General features: G+C 30.5%; 2 protein-coding genes across 3 annotated transcripts; one reads left to right on the forward strand and one right to left on the reverse strand.

Annotated features, from left to right (window-relative positions):
- Positions 1-1,222: 1,222 nt before the first annotated feature.
- LOC126847553 (lipase member I-like) lies at positions 1,223-4,315 on the reverse strand. Its single transcript, XM_050587878.1, has 6 exons — positions 4,080-4,315; positions 3,877-4,013; positions 2,867-3,130; positions 2,330-2,497; positions 1,581-1,824; positions 1,223-1,403 (listed from the first exon to the last, which is right to left on the reverse strand). Exons 1-6 carry the CDS (start codon positions 4,229-4,231, stop codon positions 1,346-1,348), a joined length of 1,023 nt encoding a protein of 340 aa, XP_050443835.1. The 5' UTR covers positions 4,232-4,315; the 3' UTR covers positions 1,223-1,345.
- Positions 4,316-5,982: 1,667 nt separating this feature from the next.
- On the forward strand, positions 5,983-17,312 carry LOC126833629 (lipase member I-like). Of its 2 annotated transcripts, XR_007684990.1 has the most exons (7): positions 5,983-6,342; positions 6,428-6,573; positions 9,776-10,036; positions 10,976-11,149; positions 13,010-13,256; positions 13,929-14,088; positions 17,256-17,312. XR_007684990.1 is itself a non-coding variant. In XM_050565074.1 (6 exons), the coding sequence occupies exons 1-6, from the start codon at positions 6,209-6,211 to the stop codon at positions 14,008-14,010; spliced, it is 1,044 nt and encodes a 347-aa protein (XP_050421031.1). In that variant the 5' UTR covers positions 5,983-6,208; the 3' UTR covers positions 14,011-15,626. The 2 variants fall into 2 exon arrangements, 1 of the variants encoding a protein (XP_050421031.1); XM_050565074.1 differs by lacking the exon at positions 17,256-17,312 and having other exon boundaries at positions 13,929-15,626.
- Positions 17,313-17,352: the final 40 nt, after the last annotated feature.

A 17,352-nucleotide genomic window follows, 5' to 3' on the forward strand; every position in this document is an offset into this window, starting at 1 on the left:
GTTAAAATAATAATATATTCTATTGTTATATAAATATTCCAAATTAACAAATCACAAAGAATTGAATCACTTTCATAAGCTTGGTTGATAACGAATACCTATACCGTTGAAAAAATAATTTAAATATAACGACTTATTCAGTAGTTATACATCTCAAACAATTATTTATAAAATATTTGAAAAACATATATTTAATTTTTTAATTTAAAATTATTTAAGATTAGAAGATTTATCATTATCGAGTAACTCTCCATTTGTAGTAACATTTTAACACGATTAACATTTTAATTACCTGTAATTAACTTCAAGTGTTGGATTAGATAAGTACATAACACTTGAACAGCACATATATACTAATTGAACCAATAGCAATTGAACATATTTATATTATTAAATTTGGTATTTATATTGCTATTCCGTGTGTCTTGTGTGTCTGCGAGTGAAATAACCTAACGGAATTTCATTTGAGAGTAAAATAAATTTTAAAAAAACGTTAAGACATAACTGTATGAAATGTTTGCGTACCGCTCAAAATATATCTGAGTTGTCAATCCAATTAATATATCTTATAATAAACAGTTTTAAAAAGACACTAAACCATTGAATGAACACTAGATGTGTCTTAAAGCAGTATCAAAGATGCGTTGTGTGCCTTATATCGTTTTCTGATTGGCTGTTGTAATCACGGTATCTTATCAAGTAACCATGACCTACCGGGTTATTGTTAAAGTATGGTAACCGCGGTCAATTGATTTTTATCAATTATCAGCTTGATTATACTTATTACCAATCACTGTCTGCATTAAATGCCGGTTTATCATACTAAACGCTTTTCCTAATGTACGCAATATACAGGTAACATTATGATTGGACTTAATATTTTCAAATTATTTGCTGTCCTTTTATTATTTGTAAAACCATACAAAGAATAAAATAACACTATTGTAAATTTTTTATTTTTTTTCTGGTTATGAAACGGTAAATATTTAATAGTTATTTATACATACACGCAGTTTTGCATCAAAACATTTATTTGAAAGTATTTATCAATTTCAGTTAAGGCGGTTCTTTGTGAAAACCTCTTCATCTCGACGTGTTAAGTCAGTATGTTAGACATAAGTGGTTTAATAGTTGCATTATTAACAGTAAAAAATGATTGTTCAGCAAAGATCATTTTGCTGCGTGATACCATTTAATGAGACACAAAAAATATTATCAACGATTTTAAGCTGTTCTAAAAGAAAATGTATTTTTTAACTATAATAACAAGATAATTGACTTAATATCTAATAACGACAATAAAGTGTATTGGGGACAAATAGTCATGAACTGATTAGCCAATTTTTTACAATAGGCGTAATAGGACGTCTGCGCTGACTTGGACAACAGATCCACTGGGAAGTCTAAAAAGAAAAATACACATAACTGTAAGAACGGTATCATTATCACAAAATAAACATCAGGGAATCTAAGAGTCTAAGAGGACATGATTTTAACCGTTCCCATAAGAGCCCATGTAGAAATTATATAGTTTCTGTTCTGTTTGTTCTGATTAACTATTGTAATAATTGTATTCTTACGATAAATCGTTGCCCCGTCCGATAGTGACCAGTTCGCCACCGCCAAATTCACAAGTGGCGGCTTTAACCACTACATCCAAAAGTCCGAATAAGGAGTACGTCTGTTGACAATTGTTTATTGGATCCGGAAAGCTTAAGCCTAGTTCAATGCACTTTTTACCGACCACACTCTGGCCGTTCTGGATTTGGGTGTAGTACAACAGCGAATGTATTAGTGAACACAAATTAGCATTTGGATAAGCAGCTGCAATGGTAGAAACAACAAGTTGGACATGTAGTATAATATAACATGTAGTATAATACTATAAGAGACTATTCGGATGAGTGAAAGTATCCAGTAGGTGTTGATCTTAAATATCTGAAAATTTTGCTTCTTGGTAAAAAGAAAACCGATTGTTCATTATGACCATTTTATAGTGCAAAATCTTTCTGCGACTCCTGTTTCGCTTTTTTATAATGATTAGCCAGCCAAACTCCCATCCTGTATCCATTTAAATTTGCATTCCCCTTTCTTCTTTGATTAAGTTTTACCCTCAACATAATTTGTGCCTTGTACTTCAGACTATCTACTCATTTCTAATTCTGACTAAACTTAACTCTTCCTATAGTTCCCGTCTCGAGACATTCCTGTAGCTTCTTTCTAATAAATCCAATTATACTATTTATTACAGCTACATAATTTCCATCGTTCTTTTGCATAATTGATTCTTAATGAAAGATTAAAAGTACATATTTGTTCAGTGATTTACCTGAAGGACAGTGGGGCTGAAGTTTTCCATCTGATAGTATGATATCAAGGTGTCCAAGTAATGCCACGTGTCCAAGGACACCAGAATTTGAATGATAAACTTCCACAAATGTTCCTACTTGTGTAGATATTAAAGGTTCATCGAATAAAGGTCCCTGTGGGCTTAAAGCTAACAACAAGATAATAATATAAGATACGATTCATATGTTTTTAATTAGACAACATTAAAGGGGTAAAATTAGCCTAAGGCCATATCGTTATTTGTTATTGATAATATTATTATAAACCTATTTTTTTTCTCAAACATTTGAGATGTTATTTAGGAATTTTAGTTTTTTCCCCAATTTTTTATCCACCTGGAAAAGGTGGATTTTTAAAAAAAATTTTGGCTGTATAAAGTACCTTACAAATGTGATTTCTGATCTATATAGACACAAATATAAAAACAATATCAAAGCTAAAAACAGTTAGGGTAGTAAATAAAATATACCCATTGTTTTTTTTTTTATTATAACGACATAATTATTATTATATTTACCCGTGACTCTATCAAACACTAGTCCTTCGAGCAGAAGCAGACTTCCTAATTTTCCGGCTATTTGTGCTCCTAATCCAACGCCGATGGCACGTGTTTTCCTAATCTCATTTCTTGAGGCGTTCACGATTCGAAGTAATCTCAATAGACCATTGGCCACCTGTAGAACTCCATCGACCACAGCCCCGACAAATCCCACCAATGCGCTTAACACCGGACGTATGTCGGCCACAATGATGTTGAGGAATCGATTTGCTCTTAGTAACGCTGAAAACAACCGTCGAGTTCAACAGTTTTTTCAAAAAAAAATCAGTACTTCATTATTGGCAGATTTCCAAATAAACCTAAATTATTAGAAAAACGAATGATTCCGTTTCTCCCCTATTTATTTAAAAACTCCTTATATTTTAATTAACATGGTCTTGTGAAACGTCAATCCACTAATACTCACCCGCTTAGTTTTTATACCGAGCAAGTAAATTCCTCCGAATAGGGTACTATCGAATAAATTAATTTTATACAGATTTACAGAAAGGCATTTGGTGATCATTGTCTGCTAGTTTCTAAAAATTCCGTTTGCAGGATAACTTTTTTTTTAAATGTATTTATTAGAAAAATATACAATCTGTACACTACAATATTCGTACAATAAGCATATGATTAATGTATACAATTCGCAGCGTATCGCTTGTTTGAAGAAATCATCTAGTGAACTCCGATGGCTGGAAGAGTGGAGTTTAGGTTAGCAGGAAGATTATCGGAGACCAGGTCGGCAATTAAAGGATTAGGACGATGTCCCTGGAGTCTATTTCGGAATCTTTTGTAATGAGTTTTGGCTACTTCGACTACAGCAGGGTCCAGAGACACTCTCCTGAGTGTCTCTGTGGAACTCGGGATGAAGGACCCGGGATTGGAACACTTGGATTCTGTTCGTGTTGGATATTTTTGCCGAACCCCAAAGTTCTATACCACAAGACCGCACTGGTTTTTTAGTAACATTTTGTGTATTTTACCGTTTCTGAGGCCAGTGATTTCAGCAGAGTCAGAGGGCACGTGGTAGTCCGGGATGATCACCACGAGTTCGTCGTATCCCGAGAACGGTGCCGTCGCCACTGTATTCGCATCGGCTGTGATCGGTGCGTATGTAAGACTAATGTAAAAGTATAATAAACATAATATGCGTTGGAAATATCGTTTAGGATTTTATTTTTTTTACTTGGTGTATAAAGTCGTCAGTACGTCAACGTCTTGAGACGAAGACGAACACAAGCCGTCGTCGATTTTGATGTCGATGTCGATTAGCTGGCCGTAACAAGCACATTGCAGTAGCGGAATCACAGCCAATACTTTAAAAATTTTAGAAGCCATCGTCGTAGTGTACTCGTGGGCAATAACAGTTAACAACGGAGGAATTGCCTAGGTTGGCTTACAAATGAAGACATTTTGGTGAAAACCGGAAAGCTTATATACCGACGGGTCGGGTCGTAACACTCGTGTAAGTATCGTGTTCGACACTTGTCGAATACTCGAAATGTCGCTAATCCTAATTGCATAACGGATACAATTGCAAAATAGTTTTGACATTGTCTCGGTCGAGTGTTTAATATGAGATTGGAGTAACTGTTTTTATGATTATTATCATCGTTTAATCTTTAAAATTGTACTCGAATGTTTACACAGTGACGCAAGAGATTTAGACGCCCTTGACTAAAATTTGACACAGTGCCTAGTTTTCACAGGTAAGACATGCAAACCCTTCGCTATATTCCATTCCACCGCCAAAACTATAGTTGCAATAATCCTATTGATAAAAATTGTACATGCTAAGTTCGTACAGTTTTGTTTTTTTTTCTTCAACAATTGTTCTCCCACCGAGTTGTGTATGTTTTAAAAAGTACAAGTCAAACATTAAATGTTAAACATATATTGCATCAGCCCAAAAACATTGGGTTTTCTGTTTAGGTCAGACGCCAGGATTTTCTTGCGAAACACTGTCAAAAATAATCTCTTCTCTGCTATTACTTTGCAGGAAATAGGGTGAAATGATTTGACAGTAAACATAAAAAACCCAAGTACAGTTTAACCAGTACAGTCCACACCAAGTACAAAGGAGCCAGTGTGTCATGTGCGCAGTACAATAGCAGTATTGTGTAAGGATTTCATAACCTCAAATAAATTGTAGTTTACAGTACAATATAATTTACAATTCACGCACCTACATGAATTGTAATTGTTGTTTACATTATCAGGATTAATATTTATTCATTTATTACTTTAACTAGGCGGCAGAAAATACGGTTAATCATTTATATTATATATTATAAAGTAATTAGATGATATTTTATAATTCGATTTGCATGGTTTCAGGTTAAGTTAGGTTTTCCGAATGCGTAGGTATTTGCTATAAAAAAAAAACAACAACTAAATATCATCGTAGTTTATGTTTTTTTCTTATTAAAATAAAAAATTGTGTTTAAATATTAGATACAAAAAAAATTAGACACCTAAAAAACCACACAAACGTGTGGCATATTAGTACTCGAACTGTATTAACATAGACTGTCATAACAAAAACAATCAATGATTCAATTAAGTTAGTTGAATTAGTTAAGCTATCGCATCGAAGCTAAAAAAATTAATGAAATACAGTAGCTCATGTAGGACTAGGGTGGCCGACCCCATGTAGTTTGGAGTGTAAGGCGAAGACGGTGAACAAGTAGAAGACATTAATATGTAAAATGCGTTTTATAGCAGCCAAAGTTGTAAACTAAAAAGGTATTAAAATATACTAATAATAATAATTTGATTAAACAACTATACCGCACGGAAAAAAGTAAAAGCAAATTGTTTTAAGCCAAGTATTTTTTTTTTAAGTAAAATAATACCTAATAATATGTAGCATCGTTTCATTGCCATTCGTCACACAATGTCATGGTGTAATATTGTTTAAACGCAACATCTGGTTAAATGTTCAGCCAATAATATAAATATTATATGATATTCATCCACACAACGCAGGTCATAAATTATTGTATTGTGTTCTGTTCATCATTTTGTTTCCAGTGACACCTAGGTGGGTTATAGCAAAATTAACGATAGCTGCTGTTTGAACAGTTTGTTCGAACGGCAAACAAGTACAGTAGGTTAGACGCAAACGTTGGGTTGCAAAAAAAAAAAAAAAATCAAAGCAATCTTCCCACATTAGTTTGTATGGTTTATTTTTTTGTCTTTTCCTAAAATTTACCTAGATTGCCAACTCGAACCGGTAAAAGTCGTTTCCTACACGAAAAGCGATTGATTTGTGTCGTTAAAAAAACAATTTTTAAGTAAAACTTTATTGGCGCAATGCATCTGCTATGTTATTATGTTAGTATTTCCGTGGCAGCACTTTCGGTGTTGAAACTATCAACCGCGACGGAAGAGTGCAGTGAGCCGCCCGTGATTGCGGAAAAAGAAGTGGACTTTTTTTTATACACCAAGTAAATTGGCCATAAAACAATAACATTATTCGCTATTAGTGTAATTTTATAATAAATTGCTTGACTTTTTTTTTTCGCCCCTCAGACAGACGGCGTTGTTTCCGATAGATACAAACGATGAGCAGACCATTCTGAACGCTCCTTTGGCAGAAGGTAGTGACAAAATTGTGTTCATCGTACACGGTTATTCCGAACATCACGACAACAAAACCATGGATGCCATACGATTAGGTGAGTTGAACCCAGAGTGGTCTGAGGGTCGATATCGTTAAAAAAACCGATAGACACATTGGGTTAGTTATCCCGTGGAAAAAAAAAATAGTTTCAAAATAGAAAAACAGTAATATGATGTGGCTATTATCTGTCGTGGTTAGAGCTTATAACGGGAATACAATTATTATATTTGTTTAATGTATTATTGATTCAGTTAGTTTATTAACCCTCATTGGCTAACCGTAATTGAGGCTATTGGTGTTTGTATTATACACTGTGATTTGTTTTTTATATTAAATACATAATTTAAGGTGTAGCTTGAAAGAGGAACCGAAATGAAAAGATATTGATTTTAAAAATTTAGATGCAGATCTGTGAGGGATTTTCACTCTCAGACATACCTAATAACTTGTTAACATTGTGATATTTAAATACGTTGTCGAATTAAGTACTTAAAAATACATTTTTGAGTTTTTATTTAAGTTATACTCAAATCAGTTTTTATTATTGAAATGTATAAAAAATAAAACCTAAAAGTATGCATCAATATTAAATATAAAATTGAAATCACATTATATAAAAACACTATGAAAAAAAAAAAAAACTAATCCCAGTAAGATGTTGAATGTCCCTCCCCCCAAAAAAAATTACCTTGTAAAATAAGCCTGTAAAAAAAAAGTCAAGTTGACTATTAGCTCTTAAAAAATTACACTTGACATAACTGTTTTTTATCAATATTATCGTCATTTGTGTAATTTGGTTAAAAGTCAATAAAAATTATTGGCAAAAAGGGAAAAATTTGTTTTTAATTTTCGTTGCAGTAGTATAGTTAAAAAAAAAATGAAATAATTAGTATGTTTTGTTTCAATACAGACTAGACCAAAACAATTTTCTTAGTAAATTTCACTGAAAATTGTACAAAATAAATGGAATTATAATTTAAAACAAAATTTAATAGAAACACTTTATGACAAAAAAAAAAAAAAAAAAATATGCGCGAGTAGGCTGAAAATCTATTATTTTTTAAATAGTAGGTTATGTTAGCTCAGTTGAAGTACATTCAATTCATTATATGTTTTTTTTTTCTTTTAGGTCGAAATATAATAAACAATTTGCATATTTTAGTGGAAGTAAAAAATGTGCCGAAAATGTCTTTAAACCATATTGTATAATGTGCCTTTTGAGATAGCGTCGTTTGTACCACACCGCTAGTGTGTGCTTTTTGTATCTCATGATTGCTTGCTGATTATTTGAAAACCAATTTCAGTTTATAACGGCTCTTAAGTAGCGAGTAATCTTTTTTTCGGAATAATAATATGAGAAAAAATGTACACGTGCGTTGCTCTAAACTGCTATCGATGAAATTAAAATTTTTAGGTCTAATAATAGCCGTTATTGGTTTTATAAAACCCCATGCACACGTGCGTTGCTCTAAACTGCTGGCAATAAAACTTCAAAAAATGTCTATAATCTTCAAATAGAAGATTAAAACTTTTTTGGTGTAACGTTGTTAAAAAATTGTAATGTTTTCGAACCAATTTTCAACTAACGCGGTTCGACAAAATTCGGGTTGGGTTTTGCCCAAAAGATGATATTATCCAACCTTGTCCGATAGATTCAAAGTCGGGAAAACCCCTAAAAAACCTTTCAAAAATAAAATTGTTCCCATCAAATTGAACCGCTGTAAAGCAAACTGTGAAATGATAAATGCCTTATGAAAAAAATACAGTTTACTCATTGACGTGAGGCTTAAATTATAAAACATGGTACATGCTTTAGTCTGCTGGCTCTTGAAAACAATGATTAATACCGATCTATAATCTCCTTGCGATATCGTATGATAACAGTATAGTCTTAATTATTTTATGTTGTGGCCAAATGTTTATTCAGTAGTTTTTTAACAGTATTTGACCTTAATCGGTTTATTGGCAACATTCACCCGGTCAGTTATTTTGGAAAAATTTAACCATTCGTTGAATTGTGCTCGTTGTGAAATTATTTTCATTTATTAAGATGAATATTTGGTGATCCATTTAAAAATAATATCAATACAATATGGATTTGTACCTTTCATGGTTCACTTAAAACAATATGAATGTATATCAATTATTTATCTATTATATAAAATATGACTGTGAATAAGTAAGTAATAATTGTACACAACAATCAAATAATTTAGGTAGGTATTTGATGCACATTCAGATCTAAGAACTTTAAAAGACTTGCCTCAAGACATTTTATAAACATATTATATAAATATACATATTGTATAAAAAAACAAACGCTAGATCGTGCCACTTGTGCGCTACTTTCGTGACGCTATTTTGTGTCGTTTTTGAGCTGGGAGGCCAAAGCTTTTTAGCATGTTGCATGCTAATTATAGTACATCCCATTATTGTGAGAGTTAATCCTAGATTTTATAATTTTTTTACAGACTATTGTTATGAAATATTGAGTGTAGTAGGAGAGACTGCAGGTACAATTGTACCAATTTTTATAAAATGATCTATTTCCATTAGGATTCTAACTTATTTTGTTTGATTACATTTTTAATCTGTTGTGTAACATGATCCCATTATAAATGTACGAGTATTGATCTTTTCACAAATTGTCGAATAAATGAGATTAAAAGTAAAACAAACTAAGTGTTACAATTGTACCCACAGTAAGGGACAAATGTAACACAAGTTAATTTTTTTTTTAAATTTCTTTTAGCTTATATTTTAATTGCTTAAACCTTTAAAACAAATCAAATAATAATAATAATAAATAATCAAATAATAACTACTCTAATCATCAGCCTTGCAATTGAGGCGCTCAGATGCCAACCCAATTAACTCCTTTTTTTTTCAAACTGCGAATAATAGCAGGGTTGGATTACAAAAGTATATAACTTTCAGTGGCCAAGACAAATAACTACATAGTTGAATTTTTCACCACTAATGTGCGCTAAGTACATTGGCAATTGCACTTACATACATTGTTTTAAATAACTTTAACTGCCAGTCCTGAAAAGAAAGTTTCATTTTATGGAGTTAATTATAATATATATATATATATTTATATATATGTATAAATTATGCAACTGAAGCTGTTAATAGATAATAGACTAAAATATCTAATATTTGCCTTCTTGTCGACAATACTTTTCAAAAGTATTAAAGTACTTGGGCACTTATTGGCAAATTAGTGATTTTTAAACTTGTGTATACATTTCCAGCGTACAAGAACAAAGAAGACGACAGCAACGTTATCATGGTGGATTATTTCAAAATCGCCAACACTGCTAAGGGTTATGTGAAATCTGTTTGTGCCGTTTCAGCAATTAGTAAAATCATAGCAGAGTGTATCGCTTTACTGAAGAAGTTACGTGCAGAGATAACTAATTACCACGTGATTGGATTCAGCATGGGAGCCCACGTGGCCTGTAAAGTGGGAACTATACTGGCTGACCAAGACATCATGTTGGACAGAGTCACTGGTAAGTGAAAAAACACCAAACTAAGGCTATTTTATCCAAATTTGGCACTCTGAGGATGTATAAATGCGTTCCAAAAAACCGTCAAAGTAGTAACCTTTTTTCGGGACTCTGTTTTGGAACAGTGCGACACTTTCTGTACTTTTCATTGATTTTAAATTCTGTTTTTTATTTTAATTCAAATCTAGCATCATAATTTATCTACATCGTTTAGTATATATATTAAAAAACACAGAAAAATGTGAAAAATCCGTTTTTGGTTATGTAAAAACTAGCAATTTTCGAAACGATTAAAAAAAAAAAAACAAATTTAAAAAAAAAATCCACATTTCACTTCTATAAAAATGCTCTCATGTTCCGTACATCTTGATTCCTTGTTCACTGTTTAATAGCTATTTCAGTCGTTCTTGTAAAATATTGTTCTTACATATTGTTATCTTCTAAATTATTTACTTTAATGTACAGAGGAGACTGGCTTAATATACCATAGCAAGGTAATAATATGACACATTTTGATTTTGATAAGAAATAATGATATTTAAAAATCAAAGACTCTTTAAATACTTGAGTAATTATAATCTCCTATACATGATTATAAATTATACTGATCGCCTGTTTATAGTTTCGTTAAAACATGTGTAGGTGTTGTTGTTGTGATGAAAAATAAAGGATTAAAATATTATATACCTACTAGAAATTTAAATCTTTCAAAAAGCGAATTTTTAAAATGTTATTTATATTAATTAAATTATTATTTAGGTGATGAAATATTATAAATTTGCATCTTAAGTCTCAAGTGTTAGCTACTATTATTTTCTTTGAAATTTCGAAATTATTAAGCAGTAGGTATGTCCCATTAGGCCGGTCTCCTTTATTAGATAACTTTTTACTTTGGGCTTGTCCTGTTTAGAAAAAATAATAAATCACTTTAATGTACATTAGCCTTGGACCCGGCCAAACCGCTATTCAGTGGACCCAAAAATGAAGTTAACCGCTCTTGTGCCAAATTCGTGGACGTCATCCATACTAATATTAATATAATTGGTATGGGTGAACCGAGTGGAACGGCTGACATATACATCAACGACGGGCAAAACCAACCAGATTGTTACAAAAGTAATTTTACCACATTATTCTCACACATGCAATTCAACAAGGTGTAGGTATGTTAAACGCATGCCCACCTCCATGTGTTTTTATATATTTTATTGTGAATGTTATGTGCTACCGGGTTTGGTAAACCGAAGAAATGTGATAATTATCAAGAGGAAATGTAGTATCTTAAAAAAAGTCATAGCTAATAAACGGATAAATGAAAATTCAAACGCTAACATAATTAAAAAATGTTTTTTCTACAAATTTATGTAATCAAAAACATATTTTGCCATTTGAAAATACCAAAAATACACCTTTTAGGCTTATATGGATTGGTGATAAAAATTTTCAAATGTAGTAAAATATGTATCTAAAATTTTAGGAAAAAATCATTGTAAAGCCAGTAATTTGCTTAACATTATATTTTTAGTATTAGCGACAGTACGATTAAAGTTGATACAGCATATTTTTCTGAACGAGTTGAACTGAAAAAAAAAACACTTGAATTTTTCTTTGTTTGTTTGACTCGTGAGTATTCGAGCTGTGACCTAGAAAAACAAAGAAACTATTTATTACACCGAGTATTCTTCTCCAAGCATAATAAAACGCGTGGAATTTTTATGGAAAAAACCGTGTATTGATTTTTGAAAAAAAAAATGTAGAAATTGTTTGTTAGCATGTATTTCAAGGCCATGACTGGTTGTTTTCAAACTAAACTTACAAAATGTAAATGAAGACCCCTTTTGGGGTAAAGCAGAGTAGAATTATTCTTAAAAATTTGAAAAAAAAACCCAAAGACCACTTATGTATTTGCAAGTCGAAAAACATGCCTACATTTTTGGATGAACTGTTGACATTTTTCGCCCAATTTACAATATATATTTCAAGTACGATTTCTAATCTATACTGATATCGCTGGTCTAGACGGTTAGGTTAAAAATAGAAAAGCGTTGTTGTCAAAACAGTATCTTCTCGTTAGAAGTGGTTAAAAAATAAAATTCAAAAACTATTTATTGTTTTACACGCACACGCGCTAGGGTATAATTATATGTTGTATAGTATAAATTACCGTCTCGAGAGTGTCAATTTTTATCTAAACACTATAACGCGTAACCGTGTAATATATTTTTATTACACTAGTCGTTCAGTGCTATTTACTAAAAAAAAAAATTAGTCAAAACGTACTAATTACATCTATTTTTTTTAAAACGAACAATTTCTCATGTAAACGGCATAGGAAGGAAAATTGATTGATGCAAAACGATTGAAAAAAAAAACAATATTATCTTATATTTTATTAAATTATATGGTTTAAATATATTATGTAAAGCGGTCTTTACTTACATTATGCCAACATAAGTAATTATAAAATACAAATATCGTTGATATCATTCAAACGCTATAATTTATTCCCGCCAAAATATTGTGATAATCTGTTATGTGTGATAACCTTATCAGTGATAAGGTTCATTTAAATCGTGATTTTCAAAAAATATTTTTTTCCACAATACATTTGAATAAAATAAGTGTTTTTACTTAATTTAATAGAAATATTTATATATATATATATTTATTTAGTTTAATTTAAAACTAGAAAATAGAACGTTTTGGAATGAATTACAATGAAAACATACTATTTCCAATGATTAAAGCAAAATGTACTGTACTTGGTCGAATACAGTACGTTTTGATGCAGTTCGGTAGATTTAAAAAACCGTATTATTATATGAAAAATAAAATATGTCTAAATAATTTTGCCAACAACACTCTGTTTATAAAATATATTTTATCTATTTTTAACACTTTTCACGATTTATGGATTATATTGTAAACATTGGCTTATAGTTCAGTTATGATACTTAATTTTTCTTGCCCCACTAGAGACTGGCCTTGTAGATATGTGCAATCACATAACAGCGCCGTTTTTTTACGCTGCGACAATAACCGACGGCGACAAATACAAGGCGACACACTGTTTCGACTACAAAGAAGAGGGCAGTGTAAACGGCGAATGTGCACAATTGTACGACGACTACAGACGTGAAGATTTCAAAGCCATAGTGGTTATATGCAGTGCAAATGTGGATTCCACCAAAACCGTAGTGGTCGGCGAATATATGCCATCAGAGTACGACAAGTGACCAAAATCGTTTTCGAATACGTTTCGACGCGAATCTGTCAATGGTAGAAAATTCACAAAAATCCCAAAAAAATATTTAGAAAAATCTGCTTAAAATTATTCATTATTCAAATGTCAGGGTTGATGATCCGTCTACAATTTTGCAAATAATGTTAACTGTTGATAGAATTTATCTACTGCGATTAGTGTAATTTTGCCACTTCTTTTTTTTTTTTTTTTTAATCATGGATATGTTATCTCTTGTCACTTAACTCTGATATGTTATCACTTATCGTTAATCTATTGACACTAACCTCATATTTCCAATCTCTTATGTCTAACTAAAAGTGAATGTATAACGCGAAAACGGTGACATCTATAACATATTATTCATGTTAAAAAGTATCCGTCCCTTTTAGGACGAAGGGTTTTTTCTTCTTGTTGAGATTTTACAAGTTCACGAAGGACCTCCACTGTCTCAGACCTGGTTACCCACTGTTGTTACTCCCTGAGTGCATTTTAATTAGCCACGTAGTCACAATTTTTCGATGAAAATCAAATTTTCGATAATAATGAACTTGATAATTTAACACAACGCCTTCTCAGTTTCGCATCGAAGCAATAAATGTATTACTTAAATGTATTAATTGTTTTTTTTTGTTTGTTTGTTTAATTTTTCAGTTCTAAGGGAGTATATCAGCTGCAATTTAAAGAATCTCTAACAGGCATTCCTGACCCCATTCAATCTTCTCCGTCGCTGTGATTTATGTTTAAACGGACATATGATAATACCTACCCGTTTTTTTTCCCCCATTTTGCTGCCTACACAAGTATACCGTCGGTAATGTCAAATAAGCAGTGGTTTTATTTTTAATTATTTAAGGAGATTCAATTATAAAATATATTGTTCTGTAATTCTTATAGTTTCCGTTGTAGTGTTATAATAATAAATTATAGCTTTTAATCAAACATATTAAGTGTAACCAGGTCTTCAAACCAGGGTTCCGTAACGTAACAAAAATGAACTGTTAAAATACTAAAATTTATTACATAATACAAAATATATTTGTAAAATATAATTTGGAAACCAGCTTCACTGAACTGAACGTATCAAAATGATTTGATCATTATATTGTTGCTTATAAACGTTTTAGAGCGGTAAAATTTTTTGAACTTAACCTTTACTTATACAATTTGTTTTATTTATTTATGATTAAACTAACGTTGGTCGTTCAGTGTACATTTCCGTCGAGGAAAGTTGTCCACGCCAATGATAATTAATTAAGTCAATTTTCGTGGAGGTTTGATTTTACAAGTCTTCACAATAATTAACTTCTTTAATAAAACTATTATTTTGCAAGTTACATGGTAAAAATATAAGTTCCAAATAGATAATAGTTTTTAATAGGATTTTTTTAAATGGTTTAAAAACATAACTTATTTTTTGGTTTAATATCAACTTATTAAATAAATAACTAATTTATTGAACTAAGGTTAAGTTAAAAAAAAATAAAAACCTAGTTATTTTCTACGCTCCACAAAACAAAACATTGAACCAAGGATTTGTTATCGGCTATCACTTATTTCTTATCGTTTCTCTTTAATATTTTATCATTTTCTCTAATCTCTTGTCGTTTGTTTCTTATCAATCGTCGCGTGGCTCTAATCTCTTATCAATTATCTGTTATCACTTGATATTTAAAAAAAATTTGAATGTTGTTACGCGAAAATGTAACTTCTTGTATCCAGCCCAATAATAAATCCACGTTAAAGTGTTATTTTAATGAACGTTTACTTGCATTGGTTCAACGAGCAAATTATTTTTTACACGTTCAGTTCAGGGTAATCGTTGCTGATTTTAAAACATATATTATAACGTTATAGGATTAATAGTTCAATGAACGCATAATTTGTTTGCGTTCAATTCATTGTTATTGTTTTTGAACGTAACCGTTCAGTGAACTTAATAATATTTATATTGCACGTGACTTTAAGTGTTTTCAAATAAATTCCTAAACCTAATACATAATTAACGGTTATCGGAACCTTGCTTATAATATTTATGACACTTTTTTTTTTTACAATAGTTGTAATGACTGTTCTGCCATTGTTTCGGAATCGGATTGCACATTCCATTCTTAATTTTACATAATATTTTTTTCATCACTATTTATTCCCATTTGTAGTTTACCATCCGTGCCTACTTTATAGCACAAACTATTGCATTCGAATAATATTAATAAAATACAGTTTGTTCCACACATATTATTATATATTATAATTATTTTTTAAAACTATTTAAAAAGGATGACTAAACACTGAAGATTGGTTCGGATTACAGAAATGTACCCTTACCTAATACTCATAAGTTTAACAGTTAATTAATAAGGATGTCTTACAAAAAAAAATATTTTTTCATAGCTTTAGAAATGTAGGAACGTAAAATATTATTATTACAATATCTAAAAAAAAAGAAAATTATTTTTTGAAAAATGTTTTTAATTTTTTATTACAAACATACTATTTTAAACGTTTTTAGTATTATTTTAACTGCTTAGAAAATCAAAAAAAAAATTGTACTTTTTTCAATTTCTCATTTTCGTTAGGTTTGTTATGTGTGTAAAACAATAATTGTCTTTTCATAAATTAAATTTTTTTATTTACCTTTTACAACTTTCTTCGCACATTGAAATCAACTATGAAAAAATAACATTGTGTGGTTTCTCTTCAAAAGCTAATCATGTTGTTTTTAATTAGTGTGTAATCATACACGGATCAAGCCACTTCCTTGAGTACTTGACGTTTTCATAATTAAAACACTCGATTTATTCTTTTAGGCGCCGACCATATTGATACTGGAATAGCATAATATTATCTTCTATTGTATTTCGGTTAATTTTGCATCCATTGATTAGCACCTTAGTGTTTTATTAAGTTTAGCCAGTTAGTTAACTGTTTAGCCAGTTCTTTTGCAATAATATTTTGGTGAAGTTATCGAGATTAGATTTCTATAAAACATTCACATTCATCCAGGGGAAAAAAATCACATTTACTAATTGCTGACGTCTGATTAATTACCTTCGTGATTCATATTTTCTATAAATACTTTAGGAATAAAAAAAATCGTTTTTGTCATACATATTGCTATTTGTATTACATATTATTATGGTATTATCATTGGTCTCGGACGACAGACCAGTTATAAAATATATACTTTCTAAATAGCATTTGAAAATTGAAAGTAACAGAAAGTAAGAGTGAACCGATCAAAGTATTTTTGGATTGATTGATTTACATTTTATACAGTAATAAAAATTGAATCTTCAACAAAATATATTATACAAATATATTAAAAACTACAATACTGTGTTATATAAAAAAAAAAATACTTATTTGTATGTTAGTCATAGGCGGACTTAGGGGTAGGCTAAAAGGGCATTAGCCCCCCCAATACGTGATTTAGCCCCCCCGAACCAATTAGTTTTTTTATTTTAGTAAAATTCTTATTTAATTTTCTATTGCCTAAAAAAGTATAAAAACCATTTTTTTTTTAAATGTGCCTTTTTTTATATATATTTTAATACTTAGTTTTTTTTAGACTAGTTGGATAACGTTTGATTGTGGTTTATGTGTCATTTTAAACAAGACAACTTCTAATGTTTTATTATCCTGGCGGCTGACCGCCAACCGTATAGTGGCAAGACCTATTGGGAGGGTGGGGTAAAGGGTTGTTATTGTCATTGTAGACTACTTTTCCACAGCTAAGTATAAACAAATACAAAATATAAACATTGTATATATATCTATACACATATTAATAATAAAGCAAACTTATCGCAGATATTATAAAAATAGTTGAAAACCCGTGGTAAAATGAAATGTTTTTTATTTTTTTTTATGTTAAAACATTTCGTGGTATATGCCATGCTCAAAAATATAACCAATTCATTGTCTATTTTACTGACAAATAGTACAGATAGTGTTTTTAATACATCAAAAATATTTCAGTTTGTTTTGGCAAATGGAGCTTGTTATATACGTAAGTTGAATTATAATTACTATAGTAAATTAAAACACAACAATTATACAGTAGGTATTATTTTAA

The sequence above is a fragment of the Adelges cooleyi genome, unplaced genomic scaffold, assembly GCF_023614345.1.
Source record: "Adelges cooleyi isolate 19-005CV unplaced genomic scaffold, UGA_ACOO_1.1 ACOO_flye_CR_arks_rails_tigmint_CR_PRNA_1, whole genome shotgun sequence".
NCBI lineage: Eukaryota > Metazoa > Arthropoda > Insecta > Hemiptera > Adelgidae > Adelges > Adelges cooleyi.

Excerpts from the sequence above, each read along its gene's own strand:
- LOC126833629 (XM_050565074.1), top strand. The coding sequence starts at position 6,209 with ATGCATCTGCTATGTTATTATGTTAGTATTTCCGTGGCAGCACTTTCG. Across the intron at positions 10,037-10,975 it reads CATGTTGGACAGAGTCACTG|CCTTGGACCCGGCCAAACCG; the intron begins GTAAGTGAAAAA and ends AATGTACATTAG. Across the intron at positions 11,150-13,009 it reads CCAACCAGATTGTTACAAAA|AGACTGGCCTTGTAGATATG; the intron begins GTAATTTTACCA and ends TTGCCCCACTAG.
- LOC126847553 (XM_050587878.1), bottom strand. The coding sequence starts at position 4,231 with ATGGCTTCTAAAATTTTTAAAGTATTGGCTGTGATTCCGCTACTGCAA. Across the intron at positions 4,014-4,079 it reads CTGACGACTTTATACACCAA|TCTTACATACGCACCGATCA; the intron begins GTAAAAAAAATA and ends CTTTTACATTAG. Across the intron at positions 1,404-1,580 it reads GGACGGGGCAACGATTTATC|ACTTCCCAGTGGATCTGTTG; the intron begins GTAAGAATACAA and ends TTTTCTTTTTAG.